The sequence below is a fragment of the Aedes aegypti genome, chromosome 3 (assembly GCF_002204515.2).
Source record: "Aedes aegypti strain LVP_AGWG chromosome 3, AaegL5.0 Primary Assembly, whole genome shotgun sequence".
NCBI lineage: Eukaryota > Metazoa > Arthropoda > Insecta > Diptera > Culicidae > Aedes > Aedes aegypti.
Genome location: NC_035109.1, coordinates 219,537,508 through 219,561,306, shown reverse-complemented (window position 1 = coordinate 219,561,306; position 23,799 = coordinate 219,537,508). Strand labels below are relative to the sequence as shown.

At 41.1% G+C, this 23,799-nt stretch overlaps 2 protein-coding genes across 10 annotated transcripts in view; one reads left to right on the top strand and one right to left on the bottom strand.

The window, feature by feature from the left end:
- LOC5579847 (probable Ras GTPase-activating protein) overlaps window positions 1-15,852 on the top strand; it is a 538,326-nt gene extending 522,474 nt beyond the window's left edge. For all 9 annotated transcript variants that reach the window (XM_021854121.1, XM_021854120.1, XM_021854124.1 and 6 more), the window contains 3 exons: window positions 47-3,182; window positions 3,242-3,705; window positions 14,793-15,852. In XM_021854121.1, the coding sequence (XP_021709813.1) occupies window positions 47-3,182; window positions 3,242-3,705; window positions 14,793-15,021 (3,829 nt within the window). In that variant the 3' untranslated portion in view covers window positions 15,022-15,852. The remainder of the gene's footprint in view (window positions 1-46; window positions 3,183-3,241; window positions 3,706-14,792) is intronic.
- Window positions 15,853-17,219: 1,367 nt separating this feature from the next.
- Window positions 17,220-23,799, bottom strand: part of LOC5579848 (O-acyltransferase like protein) — a 33,982-nt gene continuing 27,402 nt past the window's right edge. The window contains exons 7-9 of the mRNA XM_001651473.2: window positions 18,256-18,449; window positions 17,716-18,193; window positions 17,220-17,654 (exon numbers count right to left, since the gene is read on the bottom strand). Coding sequence (XP_001651523.2) covers window positions 17,499-17,654; window positions 17,716-18,193; window positions 18,256-18,449 — 828 coding nt within the window. The 3' untranslated portion in view covers window positions 17,220-17,498. The remainder of the gene's footprint in view (window positions 17,655-17,715; window positions 18,194-18,255; window positions 18,450-23,799) is intronic.

The window sequence follows — 23,799 nt, the reverse complement described above, 5'->3', positions numbered from 1 at the left end:
AACTTTAGCAAATACATTCGATAACCATCTCCATTTCCCTTTTCAGTTCCTTTCGATCGAACCCACTTAAACGCACAAAGTCCGTCACAAAGCTGGAACGTTCGAAGCGGGGCCAAGGTGGCCTGAGGGGCTCTCGGTCACACGAGAGTCTACTCTCCAACCATGCTGTGATGTCCACCATTGATCTGTCCTGTATCGGTGCGATCGGAGTAGTTCCAGTGCACGCGTCAGTATTAGGTCGACGGCACTGTTTCCAGGTGCGTGGAGGCCCCCGTGGAGAGCGATATTACAGCTGCGGGTCCCGGCAAGAACGGGACCTCTGGATCTACAGTTTGCGCAAATCTATCGCACCAAATGCCGAGAACACTCGACGGACAGATAACTCGCTCAAAATGTGGGTCTACGAAGCCAAAGCACTGCCACCTAAGAAGAAGTACTTCTGCGAGATAAATCTCGACAAGACACTGTACGGACGAACGTCGGTAAAACTAAGAACGGAGTTACTTTTCTGGGGAGAGTATTTCGACTTTCCAGACGTGCCGGATATCAATGTGATAACGGTAAACGTTTACCGGGAGGGCGAAAAGAAGAAGAAACGCGACAAACATGCGCTCGTAGGTTCGGTCAAAATACCCATCCACGAGGTCACTTCGCGAACATTCTCGGAGGATTGGTATCCGATCATTTCCGATAAGCATGACAGCATCAGCAAGAACTCCTCCAAAGAACCCATCCCAACACTGAGGATAAAATGTCGCTTCCAAAGCATAGACATACTTCCGTTCGGTGTGTACCAAGATTTCTTGGATTACCTCAAAGAAAACTATAAAAAGGTTTGTGAAATGTTGGAACCAGTTATTGGAGTCAAAGCAAAAGAAGACATTGGCCAAGCGCTAGTTCTGTTGATGCATGCCCAAGGAATGGCAGCGGCATTCCTTACTGATGTTGTCGCTCTCGATCTCCTTCGAGTTGGCGATCAAAGATTGACCTTCCGAGGCAATTCCCTGGCCACAAAAAGCATGGAAGCTTTCCTCAAACTTACCGGCGAGCAGTACCTGCAGGACACATTGTCTTCCCCAATCTCTGAGATTATCTCATCCGATCGTGACTGTGAGGTGGATCCACTTAAAGCAAATGGTTCACTTTCACGCCAACAACAGGCTCTTCGGAACGCTGTGAAAACCGCCTGGAACAGTATTGCCGATAGCAGCAAAAGTTTCCCAACACAACTGCGCGATTGTTTCTCCACATTCCGAGAACGGTTACAGATGCTCGATCGTGAAGACATGGCCGACAACCTCATTAGCGCTTCTATCTTCCTGCGATTCTTGTGCCCTGCAATCCTCTCACCTAGTCTATTCAACATCACAAATGAGCTTCCGTCAGCGAGAGCTACGCGCAATCTTACATTGGTTGCCAAAACACTCCAAACATTGGCAAATTTCACTCGCTTCCAAGGCAAAGAAAACTTCATGGAATTCCTCAACGACTTCCTTGAGAACGAAGCACCACGAATGAAACAATTCCTGCATGACATTTCAACGAGATCAGAAAATCCCATGCAGGAAAGCATCCTTGACTGGGCAGTATATATAGACCAAGGAAAGCAACTCTCTATCCTTCATACTCTGCTTGCTGAGAGTATCCAAAAACTGCCCGCATCCAAACAAATCGACCTCCACCCACTTCCAAACATCTTAGAATCCATCACAGCCGCCAAGGAAACCAACAGTTTCATCACCACTCAACAGCAGAATCCTCAACCACAGCCACATCCTAACCAGGAAAACCAAAGTTTGTCAATCGCACCGCTGAAGAGCACAGAACGAGGAATCATCCGAGGAGTTCTAACCCCTACTTCTCTCGAGAAGAATATCTTCCGCTACAATGATCCAACTGTGCGACCCCTTCTAAGTCAAAACCAGAGCTCGAACTCACTTCAACACTCGCACTCCACTTCCAGTATTAACTCGGCCACCAATCTTCACGTGGTGAGCCCAACCATCCAACATCACAACATGTCCAGTACAAACAACTCGAACGATAACAAATACCAATACCAAGTCGGCAGCATGCGAACCTACGGTACTGTCTCACAGTACTACAACAATTCCAGCAATATTGGAAGCCTTAAGAATGAAAAGGAGAAGAGCCCGGTTTTGAACTGCGGAATTCGAGCGAGTACGCTGCCAAGAAACAATCCCATAACAGTTAGCAACGGCACCCTCAGCGGAGAACCTGAGGAGCCCAACAATCCTACCAATCTCATTCAAATCGGCTTCGATCCTAGCAACGCATTCAACCGAAAGAGCCCAACTCCCCTGCTGAAGTCTTCCACTCACATCAACGGCAGTCGAAGTCGCAATCTTAACGGTTCCCAACTGAGTCTCCTCTCAGACATCGGCAAAAATCCCCTCAGCTTGGGAATACCGCATAGCGAGATGGTTACCAGCACGACTCCAACCCCCACGCAAACCCAATCGAACCCTTCCAACATGCCGATGAGTTTGGACGATTTGGAAGACCTGTTGAACTATGCCGACGAGCAAAACATTGAAAACCAAAAAGGCAAAGAGCAACTCACCAGCAAGGGCAGCAATATATCGATCGGACAGATCTCCAACATTTGCAGCTCAGGATACCAAAGCATAACGACACAGTCGCAGAGCTCTAGCCCAGTGGAACTCGGTCAACAGCAGATCGAATATGTCGCCAATAAAGTGCCTCCACCGCGCAAGATCAACAACAAATATGGTTACATCAGCCAGAGGTTCACCCCTGCCAACAACTCCAACATGACCAATTTGAACAACAACAATGACCAAGACGATCATTATGCTCCTCTGCCATACAAGAATCCCCTCTACCATCAAACTGCAAACGGCAACACCGGAAGTGCGTTGAATGCGTACAACAACAACCTGATCATTGGTAGCAACGTTACTAGTGGCAATAGTGGATTGATCAACGGAGGTGGCGTCTACAAAAGCCACCTCAGCACAATTGGAAGCGGAGGAAACCTGCACACGTCCAGTAGCGATGAGCGGTTGAGCAATAACGACAACTACCGAGATTTGGATTCGCTGAATACCGTCAACGGTAATGGTTACGATTCTTTCGGTGGTTTGCACGGCAGAAGACTGGGCAGCAGTCGAATGCCGCGAACAAACCCTTTGATGCAAGTGAGTGCTAAGTTTCTTACCTTCCCACGAAATAGTTTCTTAATCTTCCTATATTTTAGTACAAGCGTGAAGAGCCGCTGGATATTCAACCGGTCGGCAGTTATCCTACGGGAGGAAGTAACGCTCGTGACCACCACCACCACAGCAACTCCGGAGGTGGTAACAGTCGCTACCAACGCCGGATGAGCATCGATTCGGGACGGACACTCTCGGACAGCTCCACCGATACGGAGAGTGGGCCCAAGCCGCACCACCATTCGGTGTCCCTCGGTTTGGTCGGACCGGGTACCGTCCATCTGGGCCTGATGGGCAGCGGCGGCGCTCACAGCGAAAGCAAACGGAGATATCATCGCACCAGCACCAGTAAATCGGTGGAACAGTGCGAGCGGGAAATCCAACGACTTCAGGCTTCGGTGGATGAGCTGCGCCAGAAGCTGGAAGAATCCGAACTGAAAGAGGTCAGCGAGGACCGGGAGGCCATTTCGCACCACAGCGATTCGAAAATTCGCAGCATTATTGGACGGTAGGTTTCTGTAGGCATTGCAGTTTTATTATGTCATTGAGGTTCGAAATATATCTAAGGAACGCATTGCCCAAATTACGTTAATTCGTCTGCAATTGAGAGTTTGAATTGAAAATTTCCATGTTTTTCCGTATGGTACTGTGTACCATAACCATGCCGTACAAAAAAAAACATAAAATAAACACTCAAAGCAACCTTTTATTCCTATAAAATATCCTATAAAATATCCATCGACGGGGCCCAGATAACCTTACTGGTAAACGCACAGCTATTCAGCAAGACCAAGCTGAGGGTCGTGGGTTTGAATCCCACTTGTCAAGGATCTTTTCGGGTTGGAAATTTTCTCAACATCCCTGGGCATAGAGTATCTTAGTACCTGCCACACGATATACGCAAAAATGGTCATTGGCATAGTAAGCTCTCAGTTAATAACTGTGGAAGTGCTCATAAAAACACTAAGCTGAGAAGCAGGCTCTGTCCCAGAGGGGACGTAACGCCAGAAAGAAGAAAATTCATCGACAGAGCTTCGGTCGCATTATTAAGCAGCATCTCCAGGTGAAATATTTGGTCTGAGGTGCCGGAGTATTCAAATTCGGATGGATCCATCATACGTAATATCGACAGCGAGCTAGATAAAACGTAAAATTTGTTGACATTCAACTCTATTTTTTAATGAAAAAATCGAATGATTTATTGTGTTTAAAAAGTCATAATGGTATTTGTGATGCATGTTTGAAATTAAACATCTTTTGTAGGTGAGTTTTAGTATAAATTCAGTTATTTTTTGAACAAAATCTGATCCACGTTCCATTAAAAACATACTCCAATCAAGATCCAACTGCATTGATGCCAAACAGTAGTTTGGTTGTCGATTGTCATGTGTTTACATCCCCATTTAATAAGTTAGGTACCCCAAAACCAAAAAAAAGACTTTCAGTTATATGAAAAATTGCCAGTTGATTCAAAATGAATCGTTATGCAGTCTTTCAACAGCAATCGATAACTGAGATACCAGTACTTGTTTTAACCTTTCGGTTGCCGCGCGAATTTTTGTAACGCGAGTAGTCGCGCGTTGTACTTTGTACAACACGCTTGGTTTTGCGAATATCCCAGGAGCCTGACTACTTAGAAAGATGGTGTCTTCGGCAAAGTTGTTCTGTGGCTTAAGGGCTAAAATAGGGTGATATTCAAAACTGAAAAGGCAATAGATGGCTCTTTTCCAAAGGTAGTAAAATCGAAATCCTGAAGCAAAGAAAGCACCACAGAAGATGAACGAAACACAAAAAGTTATGTATTCACTTTACACTTGATTTGTTCGCATTCCTCTTTTGGTCCAGTTTCCTAATTTCAAGTAATTTACGTTTTTCATTATTTTCCATATGTTTTGACAGTTCTCCGACTACCATTCTTCCATGCGCTTGTGTTGAAAGTTTGAGAAATTTGATAATCCAGCGTAGCGTGATCAGTGGGTGGAATACAAACAACAGTGTCTTCGCTCGGCGGCCAGTAAGAGAAACTTGGGTTGATTCTACGACTGGCGTGAAGTGACAATTGTCGGTGTCGTATAGCGAGGTGACAATTCTCGACTCGAGTGAAGTGACTCTCCATTTGATTTGCACGGCGAGTCACTTCACTCGAGTCGAGAATTGTCACCTCGCTATACGACACCGACAATTGTCACCTCACGCCACTCGTAGAATTAACCCAACTGAATGTTTTAAAGGTTGTTGTCTGTACTTTTTGCCGCTGGCGCCAACTGTTAGCGTTTAATAACGAAATAAACAGTCGTTTCCCTATTGATCGAATTAGTTGATTATTAATTTTGCCAACAAGATAGATCTTAGGATCTTGACCACTTAGAACAAGCCTGCCCAACCTTTTTGGCTCTTTTTCGACATAATTGGTTGGTGCGTTCGCAAGAACAGACTAATATTAACAAAATTGGTTTCAAATGAAAGCTTTGTAGTATATCTGTCTAATCAATGCTGAAAATTTTAAAGTTATATCAAACTCTTCGCTAGCGATGCAAGCAAAGGTAAAAATCAGTCCGGCCCGCGGGCCGGCTCATCTTTCGAACTTCATTGCATCGGTAGCAAAGTGGTTGATATTAATTTTAAATTTGTAGCATGGATTAGACAAATATACTACCAAGCTTTCATTTGAGACTAATTTCGTTCATATCGGGCTATTCTTGCAAACGCACCAACCATTTATGTCTAAAAGAAGCCAAAAAGGTTGGGCAGGCCTGACTTAGGAAGATGGTAACTCCGGCAAAGTTGTTCAGAAGCTCAAATCCTTTCTTTGTCTAATCGTTGAAGTTTGAGATTAGCTAAAATAATGATGGTCCTTGAGCTGCGCATCAACTTTGGCGAAGATACCTTCTTTCTAAAAGGTCAGGATCCTAAAGTTTAAGCAGAACAAATGTTTCATGCTCGCTAGCGTCGCTTGGTGGCAAAATTTTGAATCAACTAGCAGGAACAATGCTAGTCCTTAACTTACTGAACAACTTTGCCGAAGATGCCATCCTTCTAAATAGTCAGGATCCTGAAATATCTGCAGAACAAAAGTAAAAGTTCCATGCCCACTAGTGCCACCTAGCGTTCAAATTCCGAAATGAATGAGGAACCACCAGATAGCACTCCAACTCCAGATCAACTTTACTGAAGACCTCATGTTTCGAAATTATCTAGATTTTGAGATATACCAATTTAAAATTGTGGTCTACACATTATTATGCGACTTTTATGTACATTTGTTTATTTAACCGCATTATAAAGAGCCATACTGGAAACAAAAACTGTTGAGTATTGTTCTTAGGAAGATTCTTGAGGAATACATTTTGGTTTGGTGTCGACAGATATCTTTGTTACAAAATCATAGCATATAAATCACAACTGTTGTACAAAGTACAACAGCGCAACAGCCCAAAGGTTAAAAATATAGAGTAAAAATCTTTCAAATCAAATTTAAATTTTCTTTCAAAAAACTATGAATGTTACCCCATTTTACGATTTCGTACTTCGGGGTCAAATTGATCACTGAGGCGAATTTGATCAGTTCGGTACCAAATATGAATTAATTTCAAGGAAGCCGATTTTCCCGTTTGCATCACAGATATTTCATGTTTTCTCATCTTCTTCTTATTCTTCTTGACATTGACGTCCCCGCTGGGACAGAGCCGGCTTCTCAACTTAGTGTTCTTATGAGCACTTCCACAGCTATTAACTGAGAGCTTTCTTTGCCAAAGTTGCCATTTTCTCATTCGTATATCGTGTGGCAGGTACGATGATACTCTATGCCCAGGGAAAGTCAAGGAAATTTCTATTACCATAAGATTCTGGACCGATCGGGAATCGAACCCAGACACCTACAGCATGGCTTTGCTTTGTAGCCGCGGGCTCTAACCACTCGGCTAAGGAAGGCCTCATGATTTCTCAATTATACACTCAAAATAATCCAAACGTCATTGTTACGTAAAAACATACGTGTTTTTTTTTTCATCCCTCTTTTCACGTAGCACTTACGTGGATCGTAGGTAGCACCGAATGAACGCATGAACAAATAAACTTCGTCAAATCCGTCGAAGTTTCACGTAACAGCTACATGGATTTTCACGTAGCTCTTACGAAGCGTCTCAATAGATCCTAGATGATTTTGCATTGAATGTTATTGGGATAATTGCATAGGAACCAATTCGGTTTACGATCTAAAAAAAATACACTTTTTATTATGTTCACCCATATTCTTGTTAACGTTCGAATGCTCTTTGAATCAAATCAAAACCGAAACGGGAATGCGAAACTTCCGTTTACGCCAACAAAATCAAGTGGGCCATGGATGGATTCGAACGAATAGGATTCGATCGAAAGTTTGATCCGCCGCAAACAAGAATGAGGGTGACTAAATCGATTTTCTAGAATAAAAACTCACTTTTCACTCCTCAGGGATCCTTCCATTGAAAAATACCTCGTGCCTCCACAATTTTGGCCAAATTGCTGTTGCGCGTATCTTTAAATCAATCTGAAAGTAATTCTAAATATCAACAGCTAGTGGAAAAACTTGCGGCCAACATCTTTAAATTATGATTATGATATTATGATTACGAGTTTTAAGAGTATAAGAATATTGATGTCTTTTTTAAAACAGTTGACCCACATTTATTAATTTGTCATATTTAAACTCGTTTTGTTATATCATTTGACAGACGCTCTGACAGGCATGAGCTCTTGTTGTTTCAGTTTATGCCTAAGAGCTCACTAAGAATTATGAGATTAGATTTTTATGATTACACTGCGATATTGCTGAAAATTTGTCATGTTTTCGATTGGAACTTTCAAAAGTCTATTAGTACTTGCCAGGCTACTGCAAGCTATCCTAAAACTTCGCTGGGAGCCTATTCAGCATCATCAGGATTGTGCTAAAATTAATCAAAAATCATTAAAAAAAATCCACAGTATCACGTAATAAATCACGCCATAAAAATCTTAGGAGTTAACTGGGATTCGCCACATTATATTAAAAACTTCCAATAATTAATAAAAATTTTCAAGATTATTATTTTAAAATTTAGCATCGCCCGAAACCTAATGAGGTATTGGGTAACGCAAAAAAGACAATTCACTGGCTTCTGTTGTGATTCATTATACTATTTCGCTTATTTCGTTACATATGATTCGCAAGGTTCCGGGTCATTTAGCCGAACGCCATTTGGCCGAATATGAAAACAATAGTGAACTACAGTTAGCATGCATTTGTAATGAATTTCAACGTTGAATTATAGTATTGCGTTTTGACTAAAACGGTTTACGACTTTTTCGTCCTTCTATAGAATCGGTTTGCTTCGGTTCCTCAAAAGTTGTATTTTGTTTCATAGTTCTAGCAACCACAACGAAGCCAAAATTTTTGGCTCTTTCTTTTCACAATGGAAAACCGTTCTTTGACGTGAGTGTACAACGAGTCGTTCAGTTTACTGCATCACGCAAACAACAGTGCAGAGTTCAGTTCAAACGTTGCAATCCTAATTTTTGAGGAGAATAACATCCTCATAGACTCTTGCGCTGTTTTGAATAAGACTCTTTATGAATGTATTAAAAGCCTCAATTCCAATAATTATGAAAAATACGTTTCTCTTGAAAGATTAGCCTTTGGTCAAAAAAAGAAATAATCTCTTATGAAAATATAAACAAGTGTAATGCAAATAATCGTTATATCAGAATAACTGCAAAGAACTGGCGATGATTTAAAGAAGGTAAAATTGCGTTAATTGGCAATAATAGCTTAGTGTTCTTATGAACACTTCCACAGTAATTCACTTAGAGCTTTCTTTGCCAAAGACCATTTTTACATGTGTAAATCGTGTGGCAGGTACGAAGATACTCTATTGCCTGGGAAGTCGAGAAAATTTCCATTACAAACCAGATCCTCGACCGGTGGGATTCGAACCCACGACCCTCAGCTTGGTCTTGTTGAATAGCTGCGCGTTTACCGCTACGGCTATCTGGGCTCCCCGGATCCTATTATTGGTACTTTTGATTCACTTCGGCAGTGGGGTTTTTCGAAAGCTACTGAGCTCAAATTTGGGCACAATAAGCTTTGTATTGAAGTGCTTCTTATTTCAAAGTTTCAGACAATTCGGCCGAGCAAAACCCTCCATGCCAAAATGAATCATGGAAGTGCCCAGGTAGCTCTGCACCCAATTGAGTTGTTCGATATTCCACGTATTCAGGTTGGATATCTTGGCAGATTTTTTTCAAGGTCAAATCCTCTTTTGATCTGTTGGGAAGATCTTAAAAACTTCAAAAACATCATATGATAATTTTAAGATTTCTTAGAGACAACTCACCGATTGGTATGATTTTTTCAGAGAAGTTTCTTATTACAATCTGGCGGGGGTTCGACTGTAACACTATATCGTTCGGATTTAACGACAACGCAGTCTTTAAGGAATAAAACGAGGTTTATTACTTGCCCATCGTTTTGAAACGGGGTTGGTGTCTTCTTCAAGGGGAACTGCAAGTGTATAAATATGCTACTAATAATGTTGTCCGTTACATAGTCTCGTCAGTACAACTTACACTAATTATGCCGAGTAGGATAATTACGGCAAGTGCTGTAAAAATCGAGTTCTGCAACGAGTTACGTACAACATTTTTTGCAGTATCGTAGAAGACCACTTGAGGGTATCAGAAATTATATCAGAATGCATTAACCATTATTTTACAATTTCTGAAAAATGGTTGTGTAATGACTCATTACGCAACTCAAAACAGTTGCGTAATGAGAAAGCGTTGCGTAATTAATCATTACAGCACTGGTTTCAGTTGCGTAGGAGAGTAGGCCTAGGGCGGTTCAAAATTATTTTTTTTTTGAAAATCTAATCTCCCATATGCTCTCTACCATCCTTACCATAAAAATAGTGTTCTGTGAAATTTTCAGCTTTCTAGGTGGTGATTTAAAGGTGGCCCCAAGACAATATAGGTTTGTATGGAAATTACTATGGAGAAATTTTGAGATATGTTCCAAACACGGTAGTTCTGTAATATTAATACAAACTTATTATCCCATATTGAAAACTCGTTTTTCAAACCATAATGAAGAAATTTGCTGAAGAGAGAATTTCAATCCGAAGGATAGCAGAAGAGATATCCATGAGTTTGTTTGCTATTATTTAGCGTAATATGGGATTATAGCCCTGCAAACATGTACAAAAATCCCAAACAAAATTAGCTCAAAAAGGACTTGTTTCTTCAGCAACATCCTTCATTAAGATTTGAAAAACGAGTTTTCAATATGGGATGATAAGTTCCTACTTACATTACAGTACTAGAGTGTTTGGAACATTTCTCAAAAATTTTCCATAGTAATTTCCATATAAACCTATATTGTCTTTGGGCCACCTTTAAATCACCACCTAGAAAGCTGAAAATTACACAGAACACTGTTTTTATGGTAAGGATGGTACGGAGCATATGGGAGATTGGATTTTCAAACATTTTAAAAATTTGAATTGCCCTAAGTAGGCCGTTTCATGACAGATCGGCATGATGAAAAACAGCCTATTACGATGAGAAATTGCAAACAAAAATTTTAAATTGTTTTAAATATGTCATAATTTGAGCCTATTCCATCATCTACAAGATGAGAAAAAGAAGAGAAGGGAAAGATGGGAGCAAAAAGGGATGAGATCCCTTGTAGAGGGAAAGTCTCATAAGCAAAATGCGAGCATGTAGCTCATACCACAAATTGTTCAAATAGCGCCCTAAAAAGAGCACTGTAAAACGCATGAGCGTAAAGAGAGCCTGTAGCTCATTGGAATCTATGACGTAAGGTCCAAATACAAAAGATCAAAAGGGCAGAAGGTCGAAATACAAAAGGTTGAAAGGACAAAACATCGAAGAGCAAAAAGTAAGGGACAAAAGGTTGAAAACCTTTTCTCAAAGAAGAAAAAAATCCCACCAAGCAAATCATTTTCGACCTTTTGTCCATAAACTGCTAAGGGACGATTCAAATATGACGTCCATCGTTTTTCGGGATTTCTAGACCCCCCCTCCCCCCTCTGTCACGCTTTTTCCAATACCTTATACACGTACTGTCACACTTTCATAGACCCCCCCCCCTCCCCTAATTGATGGACGTCATATTTGAATGACCCCTAATTACCACTATGGGTTAAGGTGAGGATGAATCGAAGCCAAAGTTCAAATTTTCAAGAGCACGGATCTGGAGAATCAAACATCCGTTTGAGCTGAAAACCTAATCGATTGGTCACTAGCTGGTGGTTAAGTTTTCAGCTTAAACGGAAGTTTGGTTCTCCAGATACGTGCTCTTGAATGTTAGAACTTTGGCTTCGATTCATCTTCACCTTAAGAATAACATAATGTCCTGAAGGTTCAGGTTTCTGAAATCAGTTTCACTCAATAAGTGTTTACCTAGTAATCAGAACCGCAGTTGTGCGAAAACTGGACAGTTACACATCAGATGATACGAAGTTCTATTGCTGTGTGCGTTTGAAATGCAAATATCAAATGCGGGAACACCAAATGCGGTAAGATTTTCAGCAAGAAAGGCGATGTCAAAATTTGATTTTCTTTGCTAGGTTGGCGGTGATATACATCATGGTTGCTAAGTATCCTTTGGTTACTTTGTGTTACCGCATTCGAAGCTCAGTTAGCCTGGATTTGCACGTCAAACGCAAACAGCAATATAATTGGAATTCCAACTATCACACTCGAATGAGTCAGCACGCTGAATATTTGCAATGTGATAGTTGAGTCGGCAGTGACCTGTCAACGTTCTGACCAAGAGACTGCAATTCTGCTTTGACAGATTTGTTAAATACTTCGCCACCCTTGGAGATGGCTCAGTAATGTACAATTTTGTTTGACGACATTCCTCCAAACTATTCCAATATTGCTTGTGCTGAGTTGCCGCCCAAGAACTGATCTGAATCTTCACCCAGCACTTCGAAATTGGAATAGCTGGCTCAAGGCCAATGAAGTCTTGTTATGTTCCATTACGAGCTAGCTCATCAGCCAACTCATTTCCAGCGATGAAGGAATGGCCAAGTGCCAGTAGCGCAACCAGGATTTGACTCTAGGGGGGGTTTTGTGAATTTCAAAATACTCTTTGAGAAGATATTTTCTGACAAAAAATCGAATTGATGAATTTAAGTAAGTTTTTTTTGCATAGTAAAATAAATTAGGCAATTGCAATACATGCGCGTGATGCTAATCAACCGCTATATTTTGAAATTTTTCAACAATATAAATGACTTCGATTATTAAGTGCAGCAATTTGCAATACAAATCATTGCCCCTATTGTTGTAGAAGGTGAAAAGTTAATCAATATTGCAAAACTAAACTGCCAGAAGAAGACGAATTGTCACATCTTACAGAAATGGCAATCTAGAAAATCGAGTAAAAAAGTCAAAAATGAGTTCTGCTTTCATTGTGAATATTTTATTTGCAAATGTGTGATAACACCCTAAAATTTTCAATGCTACAATTAAATTTTGTTTTTGGAAGACTTAGTACATAATACGATTGTTTTACTAGTTTAGTGGGACGCCAATGCATTCATATTTTTAATGGACAAATCCAAAAATTTTAAATTAACACCCTATGTATTTTTTACAATTTACTTAAAAAATAGAATGTAATTATTGATTCATAACTACAAAATCACAACATTGTTGAAATTCCTATTGGTGGCGAATGCTTCAACTGGGAGCTAAATTCAATAGCATTCGCAGATTTGTTTTTCTCTCTAATCTTTAAAAATCAAGGAATTCATATGCTCTGGAGATCGAAAACTTTGGCAAGATGCTAAGGCAACTGTAAGAATTTTGATATTTAAGATACTGCATCAATGAAAAGATTCCAATATATCTGAAGGTTGTTCAAACTGCTGACTCAACGCTTTCAGTTTGATTAAAAAAGGCCTGAATTTTTTGTTATTCATTAGCTTTTTATAGCAGTAATTACCAGATAATTTTATTTTTATCAAACTCCATGAAGAGTTTAAGAAAAAACAACAACTTTGAAGAATAAATCTGTAAAAACTACTGACATTAACAGTGTTCATACGAACCAAACTAAGTTACTGCTCTGTAGTTGTATGATGTGTAGTGTTGAATTTAAAAAATAAACTTGCAAACCTTATAATTTTTCGGCTCTGGGGAGGGTTTTGACCCCCAAAACCCCCCCTTTGATGCGCCACTGCCAAGTGCCCATACAAGGTTAACAGAGTTGACTTAATTGAGTTCCTCAATTTGAGTTCGACATGCGATAACAAGCTACGACCTTCACACTTAGATCAAATAATCGAATTAGGTAATCCATTTGCCGAAATCTCAAAAGCTGATCTTTCGGTAATCTAATAAACTACCGATTGTTCGGTGATTTGCATTTTGGAGCGCAGCTGTCAAAACAACCGATCCTTCGGTAATCGTTAATCGAAAATCTGTAGTTTCAGGCCCACGGTATTTTTTTCTCTCTAGAAACCAAATTTTTCATCAGACGAAAAATAAATCTTTTTCAATGAAATTATTTTGTTTATTTGGAAGATATATCACTGACAACGCATAATATTGTAAACTCAAGGATCCAACAGTAGAATTCGTACGCATTAGAAGCCATTTTATGTGCAGCAGCGAAAATCGGCATCGTCTATGTGATCAAGGAAAAAACGTATAGCACAGACAGCCTGAAAATAATTTAGTTGGTCATTACTCAAAGTACTTCAAACCTTGTTCATAATTACTGGCGCGCAAAATGATCCAACGTAGACCCAGGTACTCCAAGAGCTTTCTCGCAACGCCAAAAAACACATGTCACGGTTCGACGTCTTCAACTTAAGACATTACCAATTTCGGTAATCTATCAGATTTATCACAGAAGTTTCAGCTAAATATTTTACCGTGTTCGTTAATGCGGAGAATTCACAGAATTTTCCGTAAATATTATGAAAGATCTATCTCAGTTTACCGAACTTCAGTGCTTTGAAAATGACGCGCTGTCAAAAATGGCGAATTTACCGAAACACCGGTTTTTTTTTTGTGAATTACAGATTAGTTCCGGTAATTTTATTTACCGAACTCAGAGTCTCTGTTTAAGTTTGTTGAGTTGGTCGAAGCACTAGATGGAACTAGATGGATAAGTAACATAAGGGAACGGCGAGAGAAATTGGATTAGATTAGATGGGCATACTATATGAAACAGTATTACTTGAAATGTTCTTCTTTGTGGCAACGTCCCCTATGGGAACGGCTTGGCGTGTTGTTAGAATAACATTACCCAGACAGCTTCTTCTTCTTCGCCTTAAATGTCATGCTAGAGTTTTTATCGGATCGGAGCGCAATGATTTGAAGCTTCTTTTCCATGGATCTTCTTCCAGGCTGTGATTGCAAAATGAATTTTACTTTAGTTTTCTGACCAAAAGTAAGCGCATATGATCATATTTCTAAATTGTTTTTATAATCAATTATTTTCTTATCGATACAAACAGTTCACTCACTGAAAAATGCTATTTCCCAAATATCCATCTCAATTATTCTCTAACCATTTTTCATTTGCTTCACTCGTTCTAGTTTACTGGCCATGGAAGAGGAACTCCGCCGGGAGCAGTACAAGATGTCGCTGGTTCTATCGCACAAGCAGCGAGTCATCGAAGCCCAGGGCCAACAGATAGCCGCACTGGATGCCGCCAACAACCGACTGTTGACTGCGCTGTCCAGTCTGCGTAATCGCTACGAAAACCAATCGAACCAAAGCGACACAAGCTCACCGGCACCCAACGCCAGCGCATCGTCCTGCTAGGGAAATGAGTCAATTGCGGACATCTTATGATGACAACACAAAAAAACAGCTCTCTTCACCGCAAACTGCTTGAGTCAATCCGAAACAGAACAAAAGTAACATATTTGTACATAATCGCAACATGAGAAAGTTTCGAACTATGTTAACATGTATTAGGTTTTAAAATATTTATTGTAAAAAGCACGTTTGTATAACCAATTTTGATCAAAACTGAGAATATTTTTTAATCATAGTTGAAACAACAAGTAAGCCCGCCCAACTAGTTTTATCTGTTGTTTGCGTGAGTGAAAGGCACAAATTTCCCAGACGGTACCACCCAAAGTTTCCACATTTCCATTGCGGTTCATTTTCAGCGAGTACTTATTCGACTGCAACAACCCCCAAGAGAACTGGGAACAAACTGTGACTGCCTCGAAATCACAATGATCATCAACCAGTATTTATCGTAATCGAAAGATACTTCTAGTTTTGCAACCCGCACACATACACCACTACCCCTTATCTTAGTACCGTTTTGTTTGCTAGCCACTGTACAGCGTCGGAGTGGACTAATCAAGTATAACCAAAGAATCATTTCAGTAACCAGACAAAAAACAACACTTAACCCTTCTTCATCCCGCAAGTCGAATTATAATTTAGTGTTAGCAATTGCAAATCAAAATCATACGTACAGTTTGGATCTTGAGTAACCGAAATCTGTTTTTAAGATAGATAATCTCCAGTTTCCGAACGCATATATTGATCATATTTGGCACTACTATTCACGTAGATGGACGTTTGACTGTTTTCATGTGAAACTGACTTACCTTCCTTACTATTGTTTGTAGAAATTATCCATAATCACGAAATATATTGCAGATATAAAATATTTATATAAAACAAGGTTTGGTTCAATGCAACATCATCCGAAAACTCCATTCATTCAAAAAAAAAAAACACTTTTAACGCCAATCAGTTGAAGTATGGAAAACCCTATTATATCATCATTCTGCGGAATTGGCTTGAACTTTCATCAGCTAGTTCGCTTGCACAAGCTTAGTGAACGTAGTGAACTAGGTTCCGGACATAGATTTCAAAATAAAACTTAACTGTCTCATTGAGGGATTTGATTGGTCTACACTGTCCGCTGTGCAAACGGAAATATCACCCTAGTTATCCTGTGCCTGTGTCCTCTGCGTCATTCAGGTGTTCATCGTAGTGCTGCTCTCACCTTTCGATAACTTCAGGATGCTCCCGTTTTCATACCTGGACTATTCGTTTCCTAAATTTCCGCATGTGTTGGGAATGGTACAGCAACTTCATCTTTAGACATTCCTTCAAGGCGACGCTTATTCTTCTGGAATAGGCGGGTTTGCTGCTCCCCCTTCAATCTAACAATCTGTTTCACTTGACATTTCGCCATGCACATGATTGTTGTCCCCGCTGCATTATTTGCCTTTTAGATCTCATGATACACCTTGTCGAACTTTTCTTGAGCTTCGTTCCACATAACCGTCATCCAGCCAACATTTCACATGTTGAAAAACATATTACAATGTGTCAATGTGTTTCTTGATGGACTTAGTTGTAAGTTACAAAATTTTCGAAAAATTCTTCTAGTTTATACAGACCCGAATGATCATAAGCGATTAAAGGGTCTTAAATGAAACAAACAAACAAGCAACTTCTAGTTTATGCACCGAAGATTTTGGGATTATGGTTAAAGTAGTTTCCAAAATTGGCCATATGATTCATTCAACGGATATCTAAAGACCCCGTGTAGTAAGATGGTTTGCGTAACGAACAAAGTTATTCAGCAGATCAAGGGCTCTTGAGCAAATATTATTATACCTTCTGTATCTAGAGATATTGATAAGCTAGAAGGTTGCTGAATTCGGCAAAGCTGTTCTGCAGATCAAGGGCGACGAAACATCTGAATGGCAATTTATCCGTTAGGGGCGCTATAGTTATTTGTTTTCTTCAAAATTAGATATCTCGAGATTCAAATAAGCTTGAAAGCTGGTGTCTTCGCCAGTTATTCATTAGATCAAGGGCAATCAATCAGATATTATAAATATTGGACTAGTGAAAATTCAGTGAATACTTCTTGACATTCTTTCATTTTTATTTCTATACGTAGATAGATAGGTGCATTAAAAATATTTAGCAGTTGACATAAAAATGACAATTTGTTCGTTTCCATATTTGATTTCATCAGGGTCGTATAAAAAACAACATCTTATCACTTATTAGCTGCTTTTTTATCTCTTCTACTCTGGTACAAGAGAGAAAAGCTGTTCTTTTTTGTGTAATCTTAAAAAGATGAAAACATTTTCAAATTTATTTTAATAACACAAAAAAACGGTTCTTATTTATGTGTGGATTCATTCATTAATGATTCAATCAGATTGTCACTTCAAAATGATCATATAAATACCTAAATCCTAACATATGTACATTTTTAATCTGACACAATTGATCTGCCAATATCCGGCTGATTAAGAGAGTTTTTGGTCTTTTATTGAAAAATTAGTTATTCTTATTTTTCCATCTATCACTTTCTTCAGAATAGTTGCAAAGGGTACCTCAACTGCGAGGTGTAGTAATATTGCACAGCAAAACGTGATGAGAATATTTGCGGACGTTATCAATACCTAAAAGAAAAATAATATTAACTTATATAAAGTTCACCAAATTCGCATCAATTCCACTCACCGTATTGAACATATCGTACCGAATAGGAACGCTCAAGTTGCTGTACACCATGTGGATGATCGAGTACTGCACTATGTAGATGGAGTAACTGAGCTTCGCCAGTACTCTAAGTATGGGGTGCTCCAGAAAGGCAACCTGTACAGAATCAGTCTTGAAGGCGTACATCAAGAATACAGTGGCATGTGTTATGCCCCACACTGCCTTCAGGGCGGATCCGTATATGGATAGAAAAATAGATGGCTTTTCCACCTTAATCCAAGGTAGAATCACCAGGAATGCACTTAACACGATAAGTAGCACAAAAACATATTGGAACGCCTGTTTCGTATAGCGACTAGCAACGGATATACTGTTTTTCGAAACGTGATGGTACACCATCCCTGCAATCATGCCGAAGAAGTATGTTCCAGCATTCGTGTAAAACGGAGTGTAATATCTTAGAAATTCCTTGTATTCCCGCAGCTGGTTGAGTGCATGTCTGAAATAAAATGTCAGTTAAATATAAATTTTAATGAACAGAGTTAGTTCCGTGGTACAAACCTCATATCGAACGACATGGTTGCGTCAAGTTTCTCCAAATAGATCACAATCCCAGGCACCGCAAAAGCTATGATGAGCATTGCGCCAATGCAAATTTTCTTAAGAGCTGGAAACCTCCAAATCGATGTCATGATGCCCAATCCAATCAAAAACAATTGGAAATCTGCTCCCAGATACCACCCGTACTGAAGACACTGAAATGAAACGGTAGTTGTAAGTGTTTGACTGAAGATATAGGTATTACACAAATGGGATATAAAGCGGTTTTACTACATGCCATATTGATACTTCCATTAACGTGGTTTATATTTACGTAAGTTCCATATGTAGATGGAATTCGTATGCATTAGACGAAAGGCAGCAATTATTTTGCACAAACTTTTAAGTGTTTTGTAAAATCGGAACATTAAAGTTTCTACTAAACCAAAAGAACATCGTAAAGGTACTTTTGTTCATCGTAATGATCTTACTAGTCTTTTTAAGGTGAAGATGAATTGAAGCCAAACTACAAGATTTTCACCCAAACAGGCTCAATGAAACATAATCTTTCATGTTTGAACTTCAACTTTTGTTTACGATCATCCAAAAACATCTTTGAGTTAAGGCAACCAGAGATCTATTGTTTTTTAAATGAGTTTCATACTAACGCAGACTCAAACAAACACAATCTTTCAAGATTCGAGCTGAACTGCTGACTAAGATTAATCAAGCTATCCGCTTAGTACAGGACTCCGGTTCAACAAACGTAATCGAATATTTGAAGACCACGTGCTCAGGGGTTTCATCAACATCACCGCACCCGGTGCATAACGGCGACCTTGTGTGTCCAAACCTATTCACATATTTCTTGAAAAAAAAAAAAAAAAACTGCGTCAAGTGCACGGAGTTAGTCGGTGGGTATATCTGACGTTCACAGCGCTATCCTACTGCTGTTGTCATTTCCTCATGGTATCATCTCTTGCTCTTTTCCGGAAATCGCGTGCGTCGGTCCCTGTAGCACTCGCTGTAGTTGAAGGCTTATAGGGATCAATCCTGCAATCACACAGACTGCCTCCGATGATATCGTACGATACGCACTCGACACACGCATGGCCATCAGTCTGAACGTACTGTTCAGCCGGGAGTGGTTCCTCTTCCTCTGCAGTGCTGTCATCCACACGGGGCCAGCGTATCTGAGTATTTACACGCTCGCCAGTAGTCGCTTCTTGCTGCTACTGATCGCTGAATGTTTGGGCATGATCCGGGGTAGCGCTAATATCATCTTCACGGCCCGTCTACATGCATAACCGACATGGCTGTTGTAGCTCAGCCGATCATCGATCATCACTCCCAGGTGTCTGACTTCCTGCTTTGAGACGATGGTACACTGTCCAACCGAGATTCTCGCATGCTGCACTGCCTTTCGGTTGCTTATCATCCCTTCTTCGGTTTTGTGATGGGCGACTATGTCGCGGCTTACCTTCCCTCTGAATGGTTGCATCGCACGCGCGTGTTAATGCCGCTGTCAACTCATTCGCAGTAAAGTACTGAGCATTGCGCTCCAACCTCAACGCCTCAACGAACACCTCCTTGTCAAACTGCGACGTTTTCCACCTCCGCTCCTTTGATGGAATCGCACGCGCTTCCAACTGCCGTCCGCTACAATAATTATACCAAAGCTGTTGGTCACTGTGCGTATACTCCTCACTCACTCGCCAGTTCAAACTTCCGGGCAGCCCAGGGCTACAGAATGTTATTGACCAAGTAATTGACTCTCGGCCATCCCGACGGGATGTGCTGGTGGTACCAACGTTGGCAACATCTACGCTTAGCCTTGCTAAGGCCTCCAGTAGACTGCTCCCTCTGGGGTTGGTGAAGCGACTGCCCCATTCTATGGCCCACGCGTTGAAATCGCCGACTATGACGACTGATCTGCGGTCAGTGAGCTCTTCAGTCAGCTTGTCGAGCTTCTCGTTGAACTGGACAACAGACCATCGCGGGGGTGCGTAGCAGCTATAACAAAGCCTTCATCTGCACGATGTATCACTTCTTGGAAAGGATATCTTCCCACCGTCCATATCGCCACTGATTTTGCGTAGTCTGCTCTCCAGTTCCCATCGCCGGCCGGGACACGGTATGGCTCCGATATGATAGCCACATTGCACTTGTACTCCGCCACAGATTGCCTCAGCAAGTATTGTGCTGTGTCGCAGTGATTGAGGTTAATTTGAATTACCTCCACTGTGGTTTAGTAGCAGTCGCCTTTATGAAGGTCGGGCATCGCAGGACTTCTGTAACGTGGTTTTTATTCTCTCCGTTAGCGCAAATCATACACTTTGGAGGCTGTCAGGCCTTTTGCAGAATCTAGCAAGATGACCGAACTCGTGGCATCTATAGCACGCTTCCGATTTCTGAGAGACACTCAGTGGGCATACCAACCAGCCTACTTTTATCTTCTCTTACCGTATTACCCATGGCTTTCTCGGTGAGCTCTTTGTAGGAAGAGCTGCTGGCCTTCGGGTATCTTTTTAGCTCCCGGATCATATCTCCGGTGCGCCTGACTTTCCGTACGTCTGCACCTAGCTGTTCGAGCTCCAGATTTGTCCGCATTACACGGAGAACCTTCTCGTACGAGTCATCGCTTGCATTGACTATAAACGCCTCGCCTCTCTTCGGGCCCTTGAAGAATTTTTGTTTTTCGGACCTGCTCTTTGTTTTCGTCTTACGATTTTTTTTCCCTTGATGATTTCCCATGGGGTATTGTTGCCTTCCTTGGTGGTATCTGCACTTGCTGGGCCTGACTCGTTGACGCGAGCGTCCTTGTGTTTCTTCGGACCATCCGGTCTTGCATCTCCTGGTGATGCTCTTGGCCTCTTCGGCGTGAAGGGCACGCTCTCCGTCCTCTGGGATTTGTCTCTTTTTGCATTGGTTCCCCTCGAAAATGTGATTGACATCGCCGTTTGTTGAGTCGGCACTGGCCTTATTTCTAAGGCAGTCTTGGCCGCTGACAACTCCTTCTCAGTCGATTCCACTTTCTGTGCCACATCCGCCCATTCCTCGACAGCTAGTCCAAGGGTTCCTTGGATCTTCAACACCATAGTATTGATGTCTTTGTGCACATTGCATCTTTTATCGACGAATTCATGCAATTCGTCCACCAATTTCTAAGCTGCTATAACTCTTGGTAGCTTTGGTACTTTCGACCATGCACTGACCTGGGCCTGTTGCTGCTGCTCTCGAAGCTGCTGCTGCTATTGAAGCTGCTGCTGTTGCTGCTGTTGCCCTAGCTGCAATGGTAGTGATCTTACTTAGCCACCTTTAGCAAAAGGAGCCACTATTTAGTAGAATTCTCCCCCTGAAGAAGAATCGGATTATAGTCGAAATGTCGGGAAAAATCTAAAACAGTGGATTGCCCAACACTGCAGCGCCGAAACTAGTAGCTCCAATTCTCCCACATCAGTCGAAATCTCCTCGTTTAGCGAAAGGGTTCGCCGCGCCTTCTTCAATTTCAATTAGACTCACTTCCATTCTTCAGGGTACCCCTCTGTGCCGCTATCATTTTCCGCCGTACGTAGTCGCCTTTCATGATCCCATGGTTATCTATGCAAGCAGGGAAGCATAGGTTGACACGATACCTTATGAGAATCGTGTTCAGAGCCGGATCGGCGTAGATCTAGGTTTGGTAATCCAAGCCAAGTACTCATCACTTAAGATGGACGGGTTCCGAACGTATCCAGAGGTCTGCCAAGGTTTTACCGGGACGGGGACAATCGCACTATTAGCCTACTTACTCACCGTTTCAATTTGGTATTAACCATCCCTACTCGGGGAATAGAAAAAGACGACTGTTAGCTCTGTGTCGCAATGTAATGTGTAATCCGTAATCCGTGTCCTGTCCGTTGTTCTGCGCTGTGACCAGTATACCATAATCAGGATTTTACTGGCATCCATCCTGATGTGCCGGTTGGCACTCCAAAAGGCTAGGAGGGCTTACGAAAGTGGTTGACACACCAGAGGGAAGGGGAGCTTACGAAAGTGTGACCGTACGTGTATAAGGTATCGGAAAAAGCGCGACAGAGGAGGAGGGGGTTTATAAATCCCGAAAAACGATGGGTGCCATATTTGGATCGTCCCTAACAACAAAATTTGTTGAAAATTCAAACGCTATTGTCAAATCGAAGGCTTAGGATGTTTTCATATAAAGCCTATTGAGTTCAAATCAGTTGTGGCCTTGTTGAGATACAGCTGGTCCATACTTACTTCATGAATTCAAAACAATCCAATTTTGCTGACTTTTCCACACTTAAGATGCTGCCACACATCGAAAACTAAACAGATTGCTTTCTCATTTGGGAAAGCGTCACTCAATAGCATAGATGTCTATTAAAACATTTTACGAATGATTTCGAGAACATAAGTGTTTGAGGTTTTGTTCGGCCGTGCGCTACTATGAATTCACAATAAGACAGAATATATTTTTAAGACCTTATATGCTTAGCTTAGCTTAGACTGACTATACATATCAATGGTTGCTATTCCGTGATTGACCGAAGTCAGTGAAAATGCACAAAGAATCAACTAGAAGATCGACTGGGATTGGCCATAATCGTCTTCAGTGTGCACAATTCAGTGCCTCTGTTTATACATGGTCAATAACGGCGCCGGCCACGTCCTTGCAGTCAGGTGGGATTGGGGAAAGGAATGTTAGTGTGTAACCTTTGCTATTTGGAGACCGTGTTTGCCTCTGCATCTCCACAAAGGTTACTGGGAGGGACGTTTGTTAATGGGGAGGATCGTTGGGTCACAGGCTTCACTTTGATAAGCGATTAGACCATGATAAATAATCATTTGTGAGATATAAACATGCTTATATGTAGAGAAAAATTATGCCGACACTTGACGTGACGAACCTTTCAAAGTTTGTTGAATAAAGTGAACCTTTCGCAAGTCTACACTCGTAGTGTCGGACCATTCAAAATTTTTTTAATTACAAAAATAAAGGTAAAAGGAAAAAGGTGTTTTTAAAAAAAAAATAGACATGAATAATTTATGAATCAGAGTTTATGTCGACACTCACAGTGATGAACCTTTCATAGTTTGATGAAAAATCATATTTACGTATCACCGTTGTAACGATTAAAGGTGCAGTCATACATATTTTATAGATTAGAAATAGTAGCATGAAACGAGCTCACCAATTGATCCGTCATCCTTGAGCAGCAACAATCCACTTTCAGCTTCACTCGTTTGCTCGGCAATATAAAAGCACTCAGAGAAAATAGGCGCGCGACCCGAGAGGGAAAACAACTGACGACTGCTCGGGCTTTCTTGACGCACTGCCCAGGAGCAAGCGTCAACGTCGAAAGATCAAAAAGAACTAATCGAACGCGGCACTTTTTCACTTTACTCGACCGATGCGCGACATGTTTGATCCTGCCCTCATCGCCGGCCCTCGGGCAAACTCTATATTTTTAAGACCCTATATGGGTATGAAAGTTGCGCAGATATAACTGGTTATGCTTGAAGATGTTAAGGCCTGTGACACAAGTTCCATTTATGTAAAAT